The sequence below is a fragment of the Falco biarmicus genome, chromosome 4, assembly GCF_023638135.1.
Source record: "Falco biarmicus isolate bFalBia1 chromosome 4, bFalBia1.pri, whole genome shotgun sequence".
In the NCBI taxonomy this organism is placed as follows: Eukaryota; Metazoa; Chordata; class Aves; order Falconiformes; family Falconidae; genus Falco; species Falco biarmicus.
Window position 1 is genome coordinate 64,203,218 of NC_079291.1, and position 20,513 is coordinate 64,223,730.

Genomic DNA, 20,513 nt, shown 5'->3' on the forward strand with positions numbered 1-20,513 from the left:
GCCAAGCTGAGAAGGTTGCCTGGCCCCCACCTTTGGTTAGATCACACCAAAATCAATATGTGCTTACAAGAAACTACTGCCCAAGTTTAGGTGACCTGAGCCATGCAAAGCTGACACCAGGGTAGACACCTGAATTTTAGCTGAAATTTATGAGGAAAAAAGAAGGGGGGGGCGGGGGCTGTGTGTATAATTTTTAAGAGATGCATCATTATTATTCAGTTTTGTAAAAGGAATGAAGCAAAATGCAAGGAAAGTGTTAAAAAGACTGTATAGGTATTGGATTCCATCTGCTTAGGTTAATGCCAAGTTCAAGCCCAATAATGCTTATGATTATTTTTTCTAGCAAAGGGGGTCTATAAAACCTTCTGTTATACACCTTTCCTTTGTGAATAATGGTATTTTTTCCATCCTTTACTCACATTATTTTGTATACATGATGGAAGGGAATATCTTCCCTTATTTGTGCAGATTTAAATTTAAATCCTATATATCAGCAAGGAACCGTAGAGAAGACTTTCTTTTGAAAAAAGGCTAAAAATGCAACCGATTTCCAGGAACTGCTTAACGCTTTCATTTGGAAAGCGGCATTACCAATTCTTCCATCTTTTTTCCCCCTTAATATCTGAAATAAATCAAAACTTCAAATACAGTTCTTAAAACTTCCAAACAAAACCCATATAAGCTGTTAACTTCTCTGCCAGATAATCTTTTGCCATGCCAATACTCGCCTTCACATTTCCTGCCAATAACAAGAGAAACCAGCCTAGGCCAGAAGTCCAAGATCAACCATTTCACAATATAAATCAAGACACAAGGAAAATTTAGGAACAAGAGTCTTCAGTCAGAAGTTTCCAGCTGCTGCCTTAATTTTGCTCCTTCTGTTGCTTGTAGTATTTTATCTCTGGTTTATGAACAAATATGAAGGTTTACACGTGTGGAGTACATGGACCTGGAAGCAGCCAAAATGTGCTCAAGAAGAGGTGACTGAATCACAGGGACAGAAGCTCCAGTTGCACCTTTACTTTGGAGCATGGAGACCCCCATCCTGCCCAAGGAATGGGGGGAGGCAAGAAAGATTTGCTGCAGTTTGACCATGCTCTTCCCTGCCATGTTCCTCCTCCTCATTTCTAAGTGGAGATGCTCCACAGCTGCCTCCTTGCAGATGGAGAGGCCCCTGCGCATGCACAAACATGCATTTCTCCAGCTTGTAAGAAATTTAGCATGGAATAGATGAGAATATTTCAGTTGGAAGGGACCTACAACGATCATCTAGTCCAACTGCGATGATATGTGGGCAACCACAAGCAGCACAGTCCATTTCAGATGACAATTTTTAATAAATACTGGAACCCCGTTATTCTTTGCTATGCATGCTCGTAGTTTCAGTTGCTGTCATTAGTGACATACTTAGAAAAGCAATTTTGTGGGGTATTTACATCACCATAGCTACCGACACACTTTTCATGAACAGCCCACACAATCAGTACAAGAGAGTCTGGTTACCTAAACTATAGGATTAAGTTAAGAAATGGGACATTTTAGCTTCCACCAGCTCTTAGTAGCACCTTGGTTCTTACTCTAAAGAGAATTTCATTTCCAAGCAAGTTTTCTACAAATTCAAGGTCAAGAAATCAATTTATTTTTTTATTTTTATAAGGAACAAAAGCTGAACTTCTGTATTTAAAGGTCTTCACCCTGGGATGCCCAGGAAATCAATACCTCTCGCCAGATCTACAGCAGCACGGAGATGGTAACACTGCAGAAAAGATTCGCTGACTCCCACTTGGAGCTTACTCCTTTCAAAGTCAACTAAAACGTTATGCTTGAGCTTGGCAGAGGCAGAATCAGGGCCTGGATCACGAAACATCCAACAGTGCTGGTTGTGTTTTGGGCATCGGCTCTTTTTAAAGGCACACGTTTCACAGAAAACCTAAAGCGAGGGTGAAGAAAATTACAAATGCTGCTGGTCAAACAAACCCTCTTATAATTCCTGTACAGAGATGCCTGTGGAACTGCAACGTCAGGGACTGAGTGGGATTAAAACACTGCTGGAAATCACATGCTCACTGCACACACCTTGGAGTAAACTGCAAAATTGGTGAAGCTCATCTCTGCTATGTCCAATGCCCCCCTGACGTCACACATCAGCTCCAGTTTAGGCTGGTGCCACGTGGCCCAGAACCACAGCCCGTGGCTTCCTCCCTGGGTGAGGGTGGTGGATGGAGAGGTCACCCACCTCCCAGCAACTCCTCCTCTGCTGGCATTTTGCAGTTGCAACGTGCCTTTCCCCTCCACGCCCCAGCATCAAGCTGGAAAATAAGAAGGTGTCAAAAAAATCTACAGAAGAGCAGCTTGGAAACTCCTCGTATTCCCCATTCCCAATTAATTCAGACGCTTCTCTGTCATTTTGTATAAATGGAAGTGGTATGACAAACGCCTCCCCAAACATCCTCTCTTCAACCATCTTCTCAATTGCAATGGCCATTTCATAATTAAAGGGCTTGACATAATTAGTTGTGTTTAAAGTCAGGCTATAGCTGAGCCTTTATTCTTACTTGAAAAAACAGGCAGCCATGAACTTACAGGAAATCATACTGCCAGCAAACAGCTCAGCTGGCTGCAGACTAATCATCTTTTCTTTCCCCTTTGTTAAACACATTCTTGCTCTTGGAAACTGTTCAATAGTTCATTAAACTAATAATCCTATTCAAATCCTGCCTCATAAATGGATTTGTCAGTGCTATTCCTTTCAGGAGACCGTCATTTTAAATTGTCTCTACTTTAATGAGTTTAAGGACAGATTAAATCATGGCTTTGGCTGTGATTTATTGCTCCACATTGCTTTATTAATTGTTATTTGTAAAAGCATTGATGAATAAAAGGCTTGTTTATTTTGCATTTACTTCATGCTTTGCATTTATTTCATACTTTTCCCTTTATTAAAAGGAGCCTGGGATGGGAACAGAGCTCCAGATAAATGTTTCCAGCAGAAACTTAAGACAACCTTTCCTGCTGCATTGCTGAAGCCTTTTTTACCAAGACACCTACAACTGTCCCTGTGCACAGCCAGTTCACTCCAGACACCAGCAAGGAGAGCTGGTGCTGGCTGCACTGGGGTTACTGGAGAGCAGTTTCTCACTACAGGATTTATGATATTAAATGATTCTGTGTGTTCCTGTTAGTACTAAGACTGCACAAAAAGTAACTTGCAAAGAGAGCAGATATCCTGTGCTGCTTGGGCTTACTCAAGCCTTTCCTGAGAAACCCACAGGAAGTTATTTGTGCTGTGTGTAGGAGTAGAACACATTTAAGAGAAAATGAAGGAAGAAGCACCAAATATATTTGGGTATTTGATTCTTCCAGACTTGGTAAAAATTCTCCTATAGACATCTGGGTCGCACTTCTCCCTGCAGTTCCAGCGCGATTCTATTTTCTTGTCCCAGTTGTGATATAACACAATCTAGAGATGGAGGGAATCCATGGTTCCACCCACCCAAGAGAAAAGAAGGCACATACCAAGAGCCAGATCTAGCTCGTCAAGATACGCGACTGTCCTTTGAGTCCTTTAATGTATCCATCTGTCTGTCATAATCCGTTTTGGGAGCAAAAACATTTCTGCCATGAACAAAGCAATCTGTGAATGGCATGTTAACATTGTCAAAGGCTTCGAGATCTGGCAGGATAGCAGGTCTTAAGCATAGTGTATGAAAGGAAAACACTAACTTGGGTTAGGAAATCAAATTATTTCAAGAAGCAAATAAGACAGGGCTATGGACAGCCCAGAAGCCCTGAGCAGAAGGTCTTCACAAAGGAAAAGAGGAAGCATAAGTTAGGACCCTGCACTGCTTCATCATTAGCCTTAACCAGCAAATCCTCAAAAATCCTTTTGTCTGTTCTTCCTTCCATTTTGAACTGATACACAAAATTTTGAACATGCTCACAGAAACCAGAGTGTTCAGGATGGTGGCCCAGGGCACACCAGGGAAACTGCCACTTCAGGCCCATGTGATGCAGCTAGAAGCTTGGCTGTATTTTAATTCCATTTCCATTTAAATTCCTTGCATGCAAGCCTCAGAATCAAAGAAAATCTCAAAATTGAAGATATTTCAGATGAAATTAGTCTATCTCTCTGAAAAAGAACGTTGTGGGCCTTTGAAAGCAAGTGCCAAAGTAAATATATTTGAAATAGCGTCATAAACTTTTAAAATAGATACCACAAATAAAGGTGTTTAGAGGTTCAGATGTGTGTTTAGAGGTGTGGCGTTGCAGATTATTCCACAAATCATGACAATAGTCAAGATACGCCACCTGCATTGTAAAATAACACCAAGTTTAAAAAGACAACCCTACCTTCCTTTACCGCTGCACCAAGAAAACTCACTGTTCATTCATTTCTTTTGCTACTGCAGGGCTAGTCTGAGTGACTCAAACCTCTCAAACCTTCAACTACGACCCATCTGATTTTCCCAAAGAAGTGTATCAAACTCCATTACATTTCACAGCAGCAAAGAATCGCGATACCTTAAGGCAGCAAAACCCAGGTCAGGGAAGAAGATGTTGATCCACAAGCTGCACCTCTCCAGAACTGTTTCGAGCCACAGTACAAAGATGAGGGACTAGTGCTGTTGGGGGAATCTACAGCTAAAATTACCGTGTCTGTGGCTCTGCAGGAGATTGCTTTCACCAGCTGCCAGGCCCCTCTACAGCATCGTAGCTGGCGACATCTGTAGCTGCTTTCTAAGCCCAGTAGAACATTATTTACAACATCACTCTTCAATAGATTTCTCATCTCAAGTGGTGTTCTCTGCTTGTAAAAAGGGAGATTTTAAAAGAGAGAGATTGCTGAAGGGCTGGAAATCCTGAAGGAGAGATTTGGACACCAAACCTAGGAGACTGTCAGGGTCATTTGACATGGAGCATGGGAAGCGCCTGGGGCAGAAGCTCCAGCTACTCTGAGTTTTGCCAGCTTCCCCTGTTGCCCACCACGATTCCCTCCCTTGGAGCAAGGCTGCTCTCCCAAGGGCCATGAAACAATGATTCTTCAGTTGTCTTAAATTATCGTTGCACAGGCTTCCTTAAACAGACCTTGCACTTATCCCAGTGGGTTTTTTCTCTTTTCCTACAGCAATTGCTCCAGAGGGCATGAGGAAAGCAGAAATGTGGTCCTCTGCTCTCCGCAGGATACTGGGAGCCGGACACTTCAGGCCTGATTCTTATCCTGCCCCGAACTTACTGTGTGGCCACTAAGAACTTACACAACCAATAATTTGGTATTAATTAAATGTCGGTCCATGTGTGAGGCTTTAAAGTACAGAAGGGTTTCCAGAAGCCATTTCTAACTTGGGAATCTGGGCTTCATTTTTAAAATGCACTTGGGATTTGGACCCTTCAGGCTCGCCAAAAGTCACAAGGATTTAAGCTGTAAATCCTTTTTGAAAGCAGAAACTGATCATCTAAGTCTCTGAGGACCATAAGACCAGCAGACACCAGTGACCTCCTCCCAGGTCCAGTGGGGAATGGAAACACTCATCAGTTCCTTGCTCTGCCCTTCCCTTCTCTTCACAAGGCTACATGAGACAGCAATATCCATGCACACACCAACTCCTTCCAATCCTTTCTATCCCCATTACGAGCACAGTAATGAATCACACACAGCCCTGGGCAGCCAGGCTGAACAGGAGTCTCTGGATCTGGTAAAATGCCAACCCGTCCTTTTCAAGAAATGGCCTTCATCCCCACGAGTCAAAGATTTGGGATGTTTCATCTGAGGAATGATGGACAGAGAGGAGCACGGTGAAAGTACTTACAGGTCACACTGGGGGAGACAAAGGCTGTCCCTAACCCTGCAAGTGAGCTGATGGCTGCTTTTGGTAGCTACTTTTGAGAAGACCAAGCCCCCAGGCCAGCTGCTGCCCATCTTTTCCGAATCCACCGCAGCAGGCGGGAGCGACCGCGCACATTTGAATTCCAAGAGCAGATGCCGCCAGCCCCACGGCGCTGCCCCTGCCAACTCGACGGCCAGGCTCTGTGTTCCAGCTCCAGCCCAAACACGGCACATTTGCCTGTCTGGGCTGCAAGCACGGCACTCCATCCCATTCAAGCAGCATTCCCCAGCAAGTGCCGGAGGACTCTGGCGCAGCCCAGGCTTCGCGCGTGTATCACGTTCTGCTCTGATTCTGCCCACTGACACGGGAACACTTTCCAAGAACCACAGCCAGGCAAACTTAAAATAACCCAGAATCAATGCCGGGGCCAGGAACCATCTTGAGAGCATGCGAACACAGCTGAGCTCCAGCACAAGCTTCAGGATTTTCTAGCTGAGCCCTGTCTCCCTCCTCAGGTGGAAAACGCTCACAGGTCCAGCTCTGACACCGATCTCTCTATAGGTGAGACCACAAGCCACAACTATGCTGCACAACAAGGGATGTCGCATGACATCTTCCCGTTAGCAACAACCATCCTGTAAAAGCAGCTATCGGAGGCAATAACCTCTGATAAAATACAGCCCTGAGCACTGACAGGTAGCAGCAAACCCAAGGCGATCAGACCCTGTGCTGGCAGCATCCCCAGTACTGACAGTGGAAAGCCCAGCCACAGCCATCACCCCAGCTGAATGCCCCACACCCCTCCCGCAGACAGGCAGAGCACCGCCGGGCTGTGGTCTCCCGAGCACAGCAGCAGAGCTGGGTGCACAGCCCCCTGCTCAGCTGCCCCTGGGGCATGGGCTTTCCTCCTACCGCAGGTCTGCAGAGCGGGCTCCTTCCCAAGCTCAAGGAAAGGCGATTCTGTATGTTAACAACGCAAGTTCTGCTTTGTCAAATAGAAAAGAACATTAAACGTACCCTCGTAAAGTGTCTTGGCCTCTTCTTCTCACTCTGTTTGCTGGCTGTCTTTCCTCGTAGCCTGCAAATCTGTCTGTCTGCAAGTCCCCTTCATATTGACCCTGGGCTTGTTCCACATACATAACTGCTGTACATCCCAGCATGAACCTGGCCAGCCATAATACCCCCATGACGGCACGTATTCCTCGATCCCCCCAGCTGCCCCGAAAGCTTCTTCCAGCTGGAGGGTCCCTGCTGCCTCTGTGGAGGATGTGTTTTGGCAGCAGCCTCTAAGCGCCAAGGTGCCGTCCTGCTGTTCCCTTTCTAGAAGCAAAAAGAGAGAAGAGAGAGAGACACACAAGTGTTCTTAAAGGCTTTCACATTTTTTAAATTATTAATCATGCCAGGCAGCCCCTCCCTGCCTGGGCTTAGTTACAGGTTACTTAGTTAGAACCCGGAGTTAGTACAGCAGGGTCATACCATCACACTGAGGTTGGCTCCTCATACATACAGCCAACCTGTTCACGCTGTCATTCCCTACCACAGTGCTGCCAAACCTTTCTTTCCCAAGGGAAGATCCCTGCCAGGCACGGTTCTGCCCTTGCATCGATTCTCCTGCCCTCCTGATGGATGGACCTCAGCACGGTGCCTTGGCTCAGAGGCACAGCAGGAGATGCAGGGCTATGAAGCAAGAGCAGAACTTCAAGACTGATCAGATCCTATTTCTGGACCATCCTCCCAGGTCCTACCGCCCTTTTACTGCGGGCAGTCCATGGCATGGAGATCATTTGCTGGAAAACCACTTCCCAGATACCTGGTGATTCTAGTTAGCTGTGGGGAGTGCGCTGCTGGCAAACCCGTCAGAGGAACATGTGCACCAGTGCTGAGCTGGGCAAAAAGGTCATCATGGGATGGAGTGAGATGGCAGACTAAGGCAGGGCTAGAGCACGGGGCATTAAGCTAAGCCTGGTTCCATAGAGGGTGATGGGACAGAGGAGAAGGCGGAGCGCTGGGCACGCTGGAGGGACACAGGAGAGTTCCCGAGCGGGGACAGGCAGCTGAACACAAGAGGCCACAGGGAGGAGGAGGATGGTGGTGATGATGCAGGGTCCACAGCCTCTGTGGAGGGGGGCAGAGGGCTAATGGAGGCAGCAAGGGCAGCCCTCACACCTCCAGCTGTGGACACCTTGGGGCAAGCACAGCATGGCCAGCTCTCCAGGGCTGGGGCCAGCAGCTGAGCCAACAAGGTGGCCCCAGCTGGGCTAGGGCCAGACCCTGGCATGCCAGGGCACATCCTCAGCCCCCGGGGACCTGAGCCCAGCCTGAGGAGCAAAGCCCCTTCCTGGGGGCGGGGTGGCATGGGGGGTCCCTGGGCAGGCGGTGGGGCAGAGCCTGGAGGGCAGCCGGGGCTCAGCCCGTCCTGCAGTGGTCTGTGCAGCAGCTTGGAGCCCCTGCAGGGGCAAAGGCAAGTGGCCCTGGGCAAGGGGCCAGGACCCCAGCACACCGTGGGTGGCCTGAGCCTGAGGGTGCCAACATGGGTGCCAGGAGCCCGCGGGCTCGGGGTGGGAGAGCGGGCAGGCTGCAAGAAAGCCCGGTGGAAAGGCTCTATGAAATGGATCATGGGGGAACGTGCTCCACAGACCAGACCCCCTTCTCCTGCTCCCATTCCTTCCTCACCACCACCACTGCCGCCGCTGCCCCCCCAACTCCCATTCCCCACCTCTGCCTGGAGTAAACGGGGACCCCCTCCTTCCTCCTGCTGGCCAGGGTCAGAAAGCATCTCTCACCTCGAGACCCCAAAAGTTAGTTCCTTCAGGGAGGAATCTCCACCCCAGAGTGGAAATAATCTGCCGCTTCTGCGAGCGGGGAGGGACAGGGCCCCCGAGCCTCCCCTGACTGTCCCCCTTGCTCTCCCACAGCAGCACTTTCCCATTCCAGCCCAGCCCCAAAACAGGCAAAAAAAAAAAAATCAGACAAGACAGAAAACGTGTCTGACCGAAAAAAAAAAAATAATTAAAAAAAACCCAAAACCTCACTGCTCCCAGTGTCCCAGCTGGGAATCTCTGATCTCTCCAGGGCATGCATTTTTCAGGCTGTAATATTTCAAATGCAGTGAATGAGAAAGACAGAGTGGGAAGGGAAAAGGCAGGGCTGGAGCGGAGGCAGAGACAAAGAAACTGCCCTTCCTGCAGCCCTGGGAGCTCTGCTGCTCCGCTACATGCCTGCCTGTGAGGGCTGCGGTGGGATTCTCTCCAGAGACAAAAGGGAGAGCTGCCTCTGCTCCCACAGCTCCCAACACAGAGAACAGATGGAAAAAGAAGTCGTAAAAAGCACAAAAGTTTTGCACTTCGGGGGGTTAACACCCTTCGTGCAGAAATTTAAACTGAAGAAAGTCCAGATGCATCCGTTTCCTCACGGAGAAGTTAGAAGCGTGACAAATGATCGATGCACAGGCACATACTCTGAGAGCGTTCACACAAGTCTTACTAAGAGAGTATGGAAAAGTCATTTACACCACCAAAAGAGAGGGGTAAAAAAAAAAAAAAGGAGGCTCAAAAATTATTTTCAGCTCTGAGAAATTCCATCAAACACCACTTGTAAGAAATACACTGACAAAGCAAAGAGAGAATCAACCACTAAATCCAATTTTAAACTGATTTGCAAGTTTGGAGGGAATCAGGAAAGACAAACCATGCCTTTGAGTGTGCAAATTAAGTCATTCAATAAAAAATTGTGCAAAAAGCAATAAAATACAATTAGGCAGAGAAACAATTAGGCAGATAAAGAGAAAGAAATCAGCTCTTAGCTATGCAGCTCTGGATTTAGTCTGAAACTGTTTAAATACCTTTACGTCCTGGAACTGGTGATGTGCCCAGAGCTCCTTTGTTTAGTGGAGATCTGGGCAGAAAAGAAGGGAATAAAACCCTCACTCTTGAAGGAGAGAAGAAAAGGTACAGCCTCATCCGAAGCGGCCAGGGGGAGGGCCCTGCGCCGGAGAGGGGTGCAGGAGGAGTGGGAGCAGCCAGGACAACCCTACCACATTCTTCAGCCAAAAGTTTTTAACTTCAAGGAGGGGCTGGGGGAGAGGTTGGGTTTAGCAAGAGACGTCTGAATGCAGACATGATTATCACCTAAACCGTTCCTCCTGAGCCGAGGGCTCGTTTGGTTCAGTTAATTAGGGAATGCTTTCAGTTCAGCTGGATGCGGTGACTGCTTGTCCCAAATTTAGGCTGGAGCTGCAGGAGGGCATTAGTAACAGCGACTTCACATCAAAAGAGTTAGAGAAAAATAATTCATTTTCAATTTGGGACTTAATTTCTTTCTTGGAAAAATTATGCTTTGTTAAGAGGAGGAAGAAAAAAAAGATTTTAAGTAAAAGGCACTTTTCTTGCTGACCATTTTCCTGTACTTAGTACAGCTAATGTGAAACAATTAAGGAAAAAGATGGCCTGAAGGATAGGTGAGCCAGCCCAGGACCTTCACCTGGGCTCCAGAGGAGAAAATCTTTGAAGTTAAAAGCATTTTCTCAAAATAAATATAAAGTAGTATTTGGTAATATTAAGTCTTTCCTCTAAGGAAGGGCTTTGAATGTCAGCTCCGCGTCTAATGCCACTCTCTTACTCGGTGCAAGAAATCCTTCCTCTGCCTCTTGTTTCAGGAATCATTACTGATGGCTTTTCTTTAAATAATACATAATAAAATGCACATGACCCCCCCCCACCCCGCTCTGAGCTCCCCCTGCTCTCTGCCACTGCACACCCTCAGCTTCACCAGGAGGTGGGAGCCCCCCAGCATGGGCAGACCAGGTGCCACCAGCCTCCTCAGAAAGCCCAAACCAAGTCACTTCGCAGGTGAAAGAAGAGGTTCAGAGAAGCTTCTGCACCAAATGGCTGTGCCCCACGCACCTGGAGGTAGGAGGGTGCCTCCTCATTATCCCACCATCTGGCCTGGAGCTCAGTTCCCTCTTTACACCCAGCAGATGAGGGCTCAAACGCAGCGCTGGGATCAATTCACAGAGGCGCAGAAATTCCAGGGCAAGCCCTAAGCTGACAGGGAGACTGTCATCCCTTCTCCTCCTGCCTCTCTTTGAAATGTCCTCGCTGCTGCCTTTGTTCTTTTGGCTCTTCCTAATCAACCCCCTACTAGCTTTATAGAAGTCAGAATGATGCTCAGCCTAATTACCAGCAAACTTGGGGAGGCCGACGGGGAAAAGGCAGAGCTGGCTTTCCCAGGCAGCCAATAACTGAGCATTACGAGGAATGCGGCTCTGTCAGCACGTCTGCAGTGCTCTACAGAGCTCAACAAGATACAAAAACTATTTCCTGGGCCTGACCCTACGATACCCATTTCAGTTCAAACAAACATGGACTTTACCTGGTGGAGAACGGTGGAACGGGGACGTTGTATAGGGCAGAACAGCAACAAAAGCACAAGGAACTGCATCGTCCCCCCTCGCAGCTGGTGACAACTGGTGAGGCAGGAGATCAGCTTTCCCATCCAGCCTAGTTTAATCCTCTCTAACCTCTACATGGCAATCATCGTGTTGCTTATACGGGCACTGGATAGTTAAAGGTGTCCCGACACCTACAAATGCACACAGGGTCTTTGTTATGTTTGCAGAACTGCCCAGAAATCTGTCTGCAACTTCTGATGACCATGTACTTAAAAAAAACACAAAAAACCACCAAAACCCCCCCACACACTTTCAAGCATCCAAAGCAGGTGGTATCACATAAATGGAAAATTTTTCTTGTTTCTTTTCCAGGTGTTAAATCAACCACAGATCTTTACTGTTGGAAAGCATTTGTAACACCAGTTAAGACTTTATTTGGGTCTGCAGCCTAGGGTATCTGCGCTAGTGGAGATGGTTCTTTGTGCTTAGAACAGATGCTGTCCCATGCGTCACCTCTGGCATGATCCTGCTCAGTCCACTTCCTCTGTTAATTCACGTGTAAGCGATCTCAGAGAACACATTTAATTAGCATTTCCTGGACACATTTGCCCTCCCCTCTCTGTTTGTGGGATACAGCCCCACAAACAACTGGCACACAAGGGAAATACACTCTTTCCTTTTTCTGCATTCCACTTTGGAGGGTTAAGCAGCATTTTCATCCCTCCAGCATATGCAAACCTCTATGAACACGATGCTTTTAGCTCCCTCCCTGATTTTCTAGAGCAGGGCTTTTCAGCACAGCTGCATGTGATTAGGGCATAGCAAGCCCCAGGATTCAGGCATCCCAGCAAGATCTCCTTCAGAGTCTTATTCAAGCCTCCAACCAGTTCTTTATTTCCCTGCCATCAAACGCTTGTTGCTGGCCACAGGGAGACACAGACAGAGGTATTTATTTGTCTGGTTCCCTGTCCATTTTCCCCCGGGGTGGCTGGGTGCTTTGGTATTGCTTTTGCACACAGTAACATCTTCACCCCAAGCATTCCTGGATCTACCTGGTCCCAGGCAGCATGGAGAAGGCTACAGGTAACCTAAAGTGTACAACCTACCTCTGCTGTTTGCATCCAGCGTAACTTCATTGCAGACCTCAGGTTGGGGATGGGAGAGGGAGCTAGAGGAAGGTCGTCTTTCTTTCAGGCAATACCGGGGTGCACAGCAGCCCCTGGGAGCCAAGAAGTGCTGGAACAGCTGATGTTTCTCAGCTGGATTGCTTCACAGTCCACAAAACTCTACAGAGGAAAAGCTCTGAAGTGTGAGGAGCAGCAGGATGGCTAAATACACTCCCAACCAGCCCACGTAAAATTACCCTAAATAAAAAGCAGCTGCTCCTCTGCAGTTAAGAGGCAAATGGAGAGTCCCTGTTTGCAGGACTAAAGGCACAAGTGTATCAATCATACAGCAGATTTATCTGGAGTGAAGTTTGCTGTAGGACAGGAACAGTAACCACTGTTTTAATTAAGGCTGCCTAACTGACAAACATAATTAAGTCTGAGAAATTTTCTTAGCTTGGCCATTGTGGCTTACGGGTTATACCTAAATAAGACTGAGGGCCCAAACCTTTTTGAAAGTGCATGAACTGCTGTAAAATTGGTATCATAAGAAAAAAAAATCCATCTCCAGCCCCTCAAAATTAGCAAATATTCTCTCATGCCAACTACACTGTGTTTAAGCTCCCTGCCTGTAAAACAGGATAACGCTGTGCCTTAGTTCACAGGGCTGTCACGAAGATAAAGTACTTTTGAAGTGTTTCAGTTTTAATATGTGAAGCACAGTGGAAAAATGCTTGTAATTAATTATTATCATTAATGATGTGCTTCAAACAGAGCTGTACAAGTGACTTTTTTGCTGCACTGGACAAACTGAAAAATAAAAGAAGGGAAAGGAAGAGACATTTGGTGGTGATTTGATGAACATTTTAGCTTGACATGAACATATAATTTGACATTGAAAAATGCACTTTTGGTTTTGGAGGGATTTTTAATTAATGTTATGTTATTATATTTATTCAAGCTCCTAAAATGATGTCTTGAAAGGCAAAAGTACAGCATATAATTTTACGATTAGTGAAATGAAAGATTTGCAAATTATCTGTCAAAATTATTTGACAAACTCGGTAGAGATTTTCAAGTTTTTCATGGTATCGGACCAGGAATTTTTGCCACATCTCTTGTGCACCTAGACTGAACTGTGGGCGATAAATAATGCATACAGCTATCTGACAGGGTAGAAAAAAAGATCTCACCTCTTCATTTTGCTGAGCTCCAGGTAGCATGTGTGCTGCATGTGCCAATCCTATGGAAAGAAAGCATGAGGTCCACATTAATTAATCCCATTATAATCATGAAAATGCACAGGAGAGGATGTTTAAAGTTACTTAGAAAGCTGTTAACGTCAATATTTTCTTTTTAATGCTTGGTTGCCTCACAGCTCTTTCTCTGGGCAGTACATATCAGGATCTTATGAACATAAGTATAATGAGAGATGGGAATCTGGCAAGTCAGTTCTGATGTTACACATTATTACAACTCTTGCCTACATTTCTGTATAAAAGTGTAGGAGATGATGTCTTCAGTCAAATCAGTGACTGTCAAAAACATAGCAAAGCTGAGTTAAAGTGGCTTTAACTTTTCCATTTCTGACTTCATTCAGTGTAATCTGAAAAATGCATTTGCTAAAATTAGTACATGTTGCTTCTTGCAAGATGACACAATTGCTGTCAGGACAGCAACAGTTCTTAATCGTGATGTCATTTAACAAGAAAAAATAAATCAAGATCAGGCTCTTGTGTTCAGTTTCTTGCTGAGAGCTGAGGTCAGGGAATGTGGGATTTACACTGCTGCTCCAAGCTCCCTGCAAGGCTGTGTCCCGGCAAGCCCACAGCTGCTCTCTTTAACTTTGGACCTAAGAAATTAAGAGGGTTTATTTAAAGGGAATGGTGTAAAATGGTCTGAGGCGGCTAAAGTGAGGTAGTCATGGCTGATAAACCTGTACTGCCTGAGAGCTTTGTGGTTCCAGGGCGTGGGACGCTGCCAGCAGGCAGAGCTGGGATCACTAGGACCAGCTACTGGGATGATGGTGATGGAGAAGGCCAGGAAAAAGAGCCTAAGAAGCCAGAGAGCCGTGCCTCTGCAAAGGTGACCATGGGCTCCAAACCTCCTTGGTAGGGAGCCAGAAATGTTCTGTCCTGGGTGGAGCTGTGAGCCCTGGACTCCTCCCAAAAGATGGGTGGATGTCCCTTGGGCCCAGCGCAACCTGCAGAGCATCCCTTCCTCCTCCAGCTGCTCCAGAGATGCAGAGTGTGGGCAGAGCCCTGTCCCTATAAATGAGCCAATATGCTTGTCACAGAATCACAGCACAGTCGGGGTGGGAAGGGACCGGCGGAGCCCACCCAGCCCAACCCCTGCTCCAGCAGGGTCCCCCAGCGCAGGCTGCACAGAGCCGCGTCCAGGCGGGTTGTGAATGTCCCCAGAGAAGGAGACGCCACAGCCTCTCCCGGCAGCCTGTCACGGTGCTCCATCACCCTCAGGGTAAAGAGGTTCTTCCTCATATTCAGGTGGAACTTCTTGTGCTGCACTTTGTGCCCGTTGCCCCTTGTCCTGCCACTGGGCACCACCAAGAAGAGCCTGGCCCCGGCCTCTTGGCACCTGCAGGCACTGGTAAGTTGAACACATCGATGCTGTTCCCAGGTGCTCTACGATGTAAGTGGGTTTTGTCAGATGAAGACAGAGCCCAAGAGACAAGTTCCATCTTTCTCCAGGTCTGCTGAGGGGTGATCATGACATCCCTCCCTGCTTCGGCTTCCGCGCTCCCAACTGGGGGCATGACGCCGTCTGCCTTTGAAACACGCTTCTGCAGTGAACCGGAGTCAAAAACAGATGCAGGGAATTTCCAGAAACTTCTCATCAAATTTCAGAACGTATTTGAGATCAAAAGTGGAAGCTATCAGCACCACATGAAGCATTTAAAGACAGTCACGAACAAATTCAGACAAAGGTTTCCTCAGGGAAATTGTTCAACAACATTAACTGTTCCACTTGCTTTCCAGCTTAGCACGCAGTCTAGCGCGATCAACAGATTTTTAACATCAAATCGGACTGGTTTATCATCTTACCTGCCATTCTAAATAGTGCAGCCCAGATCATTTTGCTGTCCCACCTTTTGCTGAGTCCAGTAATATTTGTTTGCCTAAAATGTGCGTTCAAAAAAGGCCCTGTGAGGACACCAAGGCACTAGGATTCATGACCTGAACTTCCTACTCACACAGCCAGAGGACGGAAGGGATGAGCCCGGGTGATCCCTGTCTACGGTTTAAAACAGCTGGACCAGCTGTGCTGTGCACTGCTGCCCAGGGCCAGTGCCAAAGCAGGGCAGCCTGTGCAGCGAAGGGTTAAACGACATTCCAGTACCTTGTCTTTGTCACGAAAATGTGACTCTAATCTCCACAGCAGAGAACCTACTACCACCCCCAGACATTTTCTCCCTCATTAATCACCCTGTGATCTAGCAGGGGAGGGGGGCTGGCAGGGGGCAGCCAGCTCTGAGGTCAGTGAAAGCCCATGCCCCAGAAAGGACCTGAGAGCCCATCGGCTGACGGTGGGATGTAGGGGTGGTGGGATGCAGGGGTGGCTTTGCCTCCTGGAAAACCGCACTGTCTGCTCCTGCACATTGTCTAGATGCCCTTTAAAATTCACCAACAGGCAGATGCGCTTGCTGGCTCCTTCCTTCCCAGGGCTTTCCTGGCTTGCTGCAGCAGAAGCTTGTGTCACCTGGAGGCACAGTGGCCATGCCGACACTGCTAAGAGTGGCGTTACCTCTTTGGTGGGAAGGAGGTCTCGTTAGCAGTCCACCCCCTGCACCCAGCGCCCCTGGAGCAGCCTCCTGGGGCAGATGGAGGAAAGCTGGGTCCAGCTGGGCTGTGAGCCACTGCCCCAGCACCAGCGAGACGCATTCCTGGCTCCGTCGGCTTTGCCCGAGTTCAGCAGGGATTAAGGTGGATGAATCGGTACCCACCCCGAGACTTCGGTCAGTCAGGGGCCTTTCATCAATTCACGGAATGGTTTGGATCTATGAATTTATGAGACACCCCTGACTGTTTAGACAGGACTGGGTCAGATTCAGATCCTAATGGGTTTGCCTCTGGAAGTCACGGGAAGATCTGAGTCGACCTCAGGGACGGGGGCAAGGGGCCAGCAGAGACAATCAGATCCTCACTGCTTTCTGCCTTTCCCAGGGCTGTAGAAATATTCCCTCATTTTGCACACACGTGTGAAGCATTACATTCCCGTGGGAACTGAGATGCGTACAGAACCAGACAGACCTGTCTGCTTCCCTGGAGCCAAGGGCAAGGATCGAGCCCACGGCACCCACTCACGCTAAGCTGCTATCAGTGTCCTGCTCGAGCCACGGCTCCCGTCTGTGAGATTTGCAGTCTTAGAGCTTGTGACCACAGTTGCAACATTCCTTTTGTTTTCTAGGAATTCGACTCCACCAAGGAGGGAAACCACAGGGAAATTGTTTCAGTGTGCGCTCTGGATTGGGAGAGAAGGGATGGGGCCGAGGCATGATGTATAACACACAACTCAACAGCCAAGATGTTTAAAAAAACACACTTTTCTTTAAACCTAAGGAAAGTAACTTTTTTTCTCTTTAGCTTGGCAGGCAGCAGCAGCCGTGCTGAGCCCAGGCAAGTGTAGTTCAAAGCCAGGCAAGTCTGCTGCAAAAAATCAAGCACTGGACATTTATTAAGATTTTATTCATAAAAAGCCACGCAGTGAGTGCAGTGGGATTTCACTGTGGAACTTCTGACATGGGAGCTGCCTTATTTAGAATGAAAATTGCCTCTTTCTCCTGCCAGGAGTAAGGCGATCCCTCCATTTCCTGTGAAATTCAAATCAGGGACACAAACACCTTTCTTGTTGCCCTCAGGTGGGCTGGAGTCTGCATCCAGCCCTTGCTCGTGGGGGTGGGGAGCCTCAGAGCCACTCAGTGGTCATCTCCAGGCAGATGTGAAGTCTCCCCACCACAGCTGTCTGCTCGAGCCCCAGAGAGGCCCACGCTATTCTCTTTTCCCTTGGTTGAATTCAAAGTCCCCCGTTCTCAAACCTTTTTTTCATTTGTAGCTCTTTTCTCCCCTTTGTGCAATCTGTAGGACAGAAGTTTAACTTGGCAACGGTGCTGGAACAGATGGAGAGCACTGGACCAACTCCCCAGATCCCAGGAACTTCTGCTCAATGCCGTATGCAGGATTTCCAGCCACTTACTGCTTGGATCTGCCAAGGCAAAGCCTAAAAACAATTTTCAGATAGAGAAGCTGGAATTTTCTTTAGGACATCAGCAATCCACAAGTCACCACATGAGCGTACTTCCCCACTGGAAGGTTCAAAGTCTGCAAATTCCATGTGAACTAATTTCAAGTGAAAACAAGGGGATAATTTTAGGGAAAGCTGTAATATTCCTTCCTACCACTCGCTTTGTGGAAGTATCAGGGTGGTGAAATTCAGCTCACTGGCTTATCTTGAAGACAAAGATCAGGCAGAGCTCTGCGCCTGCCTTTCAAACACATCCACACACTTCCAAGCCCAGCCATGAGCAAGGCACAGGTTGGAGCCATTCCTCAGGGGAAAGAACGTCCTTTTTTCTTTTAGTGCAAACAAGTGAGTAAAAAACTTGTTCATGCTCATGAGCAATGTGCACAATCCAAGCCCACCGCAGTCAGTTGGCGCAAGGAGACGGAGCAAAGGAAGGAACCCACAGGGGCTGGAGAGGCTCAGGAGGGGAGCAGGGGGCATGAGCTCCCTTTTTTCCATTGAAAAGTGGTTACTGGTCATTTTACATCATGCAACAAAGGACAGGTGAGTTAAAATTACAATAAGCACAACTTCATAAAGTCTACAAACAAATCTGAAATAGTGATGGGTAGAATTTTCCTGTGGAAAGCAAATTTTCTAGAAGAAATGTTGTTTGAAGTTCTGGAATCATCTGCAAATTCTTTACATTAAAACAAAGAAGGATGTATATATTTTGGAAAGTGAGAACTTCAAGTTTTGATATTTCTTAGACCTTTTCTTTTTCCCCAAAAAACAAAAATATGCAGGGGACCAGATGGGATGCGTCTGAAGGTGCTGATGGTGCTGGCCAAAGTCATTGTGAGGCTGCTCTCCATCATCTTCGAAAGACCAACTGCATCCTAGGCTGTATCAGCACGAGTGCAGCCAGCAGGTCTTGGGCAGTGATTATTTGCCCCTATTCATCACTTGTGAGACCACATCTGGACACTGGCTCCCATTTCTGGCTCCCCAGTATAAGGAAGACCCTGCTGTACTGGCGTATGTCCAGCACAGGCCACCGAGATGGTCAGGGTGTTGGGGTACATGATGTATGAGAAGAGGCTGTGGGAAATTAGTTTGTTCAGTGAGGAGAAGGGAAAGGGAGGAGGATCTTGTTACTTCCCACAGCAACCTAACCACAGGGTGCAGAGAGGACAGAGACAGATTTTCTCAGAGGTGCCCAATGAAAGGCCAAGATGCAATGGACACAAGCTGGAGCAAGGGAAATTCTGCTGAGATATAAAGCTTTGTACAAATATTGGTCAAACACTGTGGGCCAAGCCCAGGCAGATGATGGAATCTCCATTCATGGAGATAATTACCACTCAACATGGACTGACAAGGTGCTCAAACCAGACTTGCTTTGGGCAGGTGCTTGACTAGACATCTCTGGAGGCGCCTTCCAAACTACACAAGCCTATGGGTTTAAGATTAAAATGACAGCTCCATCTCAAATGTTGCCTGTCTTGTTTAGGGTTGGTAAAATACCATGCAAAACCAAATGCGTTATTTCATTTTAGGTCACAGGGCAAATTTCAGGTTGACCTAAGGATCAATAAAGAAGTAATCAAAAAGGGATGTGCAGTGAATCAAAATGAATGTTCCATTTTTCACAACTCCCTGGTGTGGGTGGGCTCTGAAGTACTGAAGGGCCTGAAAGATCACACAGCAAAACCTGGCTAAAAGTGTGGGATGAAGAACCACATAATGGCCAAGAACAATATTCTAGGACATGAGAGAGGATGCCTGACATCTTCCCATAAGCCCTCAGGTGCGCAGGGCTCAGTGATAAAGTAAAAATGAGAAAAGTAAGCAAAAATGTTGGAGAAAACCTTGTTTCTTGCGTGCAAGAGTCCTTGCTCTCAGACGCAGATGAGCTGGGTTTGTATCTCATTAATTCAAGCAGGAATGCAAACATGGGGATGTCACAGAAGGACAAGACATACTGGACCCTCCATGTGAAAAAGCTGCTGGGTTTTTAAGCAGGACGGGTAGCCTGGGTGGTCAACTGGTGACCAAATGCTGAAGAGCCGCTGGCAGTTTTGGGAATGGATCGAGTGAGAAGACCAAACTATTTGTCCTGTCAGGGCTCTTGGGGTCTGGACAAAACTGCTCTGTGAGCTGGGCTCGGTTCTAGTCCACCACTGTGTTTTGGTGACCTGTGCTACAGAGTGGAGGCTATTCTGACATCCCTGTCATGACATGCCCATGTGGGAGAGGCAGGATTTTAAATACTTCAGGACCTTTGTGGTATGGGGAAGTTCTGACCAGCCCATAGTCCTGAAGGCACCTGCTGGAGGGTGGCTCCCAGACATCTCAGTACTGAGCATGAGTGGAGATAACCACAGATTCAGAAAGTGCCCTGTGCATGTCCTGAGCCAGGTACTCCTCTCCCCACTGGCTTCCCATGCACCATCAGTTTGTGTGCCTAATGAGTATTTTCCAAACGAGGTGCCTCCTCACACATTCCGATCCCACTTTCAGACTGAACTCACCTCCTCATGGATCGCAGAGAGGCAAATAACGAGCATCCCATTACATAAAGGTGAAAGCAGCTGGGTTAATCAGCTATATATTTGGAGAATAAAAGCCGTTCTGTGTATGATTTTTATTTTTTTGAGATGGAAAAGACCTGTGAGGTCATCTCTCCTGTTCTCTGCCAATGCACCATGTTGTATTTTGTTTTCCTTTCTTACCAGACAAAACAATTCAGGGTGGTTGAGACCATTGAGCTGCAGTTTAGCTCTTCAAAACCTGTCTGTGTTTGGTACAGCACCGTTCAAAGGAGATATTCCTCGGGACTCCCAAAAGCAGAGGCAGAGTATGAACCGTGCAATGTGACTGACGAGCCATGGGGGATGTTCCCACTACCCTCCTTCGGGCTGACAATGGGTGTTTCAAGGGCAGGCATCTTCA

The 20,513-nt window shown here is 47.4% G+C and overlaps 1 protein-coding gene across 1 annotated transcript in view; it reads right to left on the bottom strand.

Moving 5' to 3' along the window:
- LOC130148922 (fibrillin-2-like) overlaps nt 1-9,746 on the bottom strand; it is a 111,400-nt gene extending 101,654 nt beyond the window's left edge. The window contains exons 1-2 of the mRNA XM_056338059.1: nt 9,667-9,746; nt 6,843-7,145 (exon numbers count right to left, since the gene is read on the bottom strand). Coding sequence (XP_056194034.1) covers nt 6,843-7,012 — 170 coding nt within the window. The 5' untranslated portion in view covers nt 7,013-7,145; nt 9,667-9,746. The remainder of the gene's footprint in view (nt 1-6,842; nt 7,146-9,666) is intronic.
- Between the last annotated feature and the right edge of the window lie 10,767 nt (nt 9,747-20,513).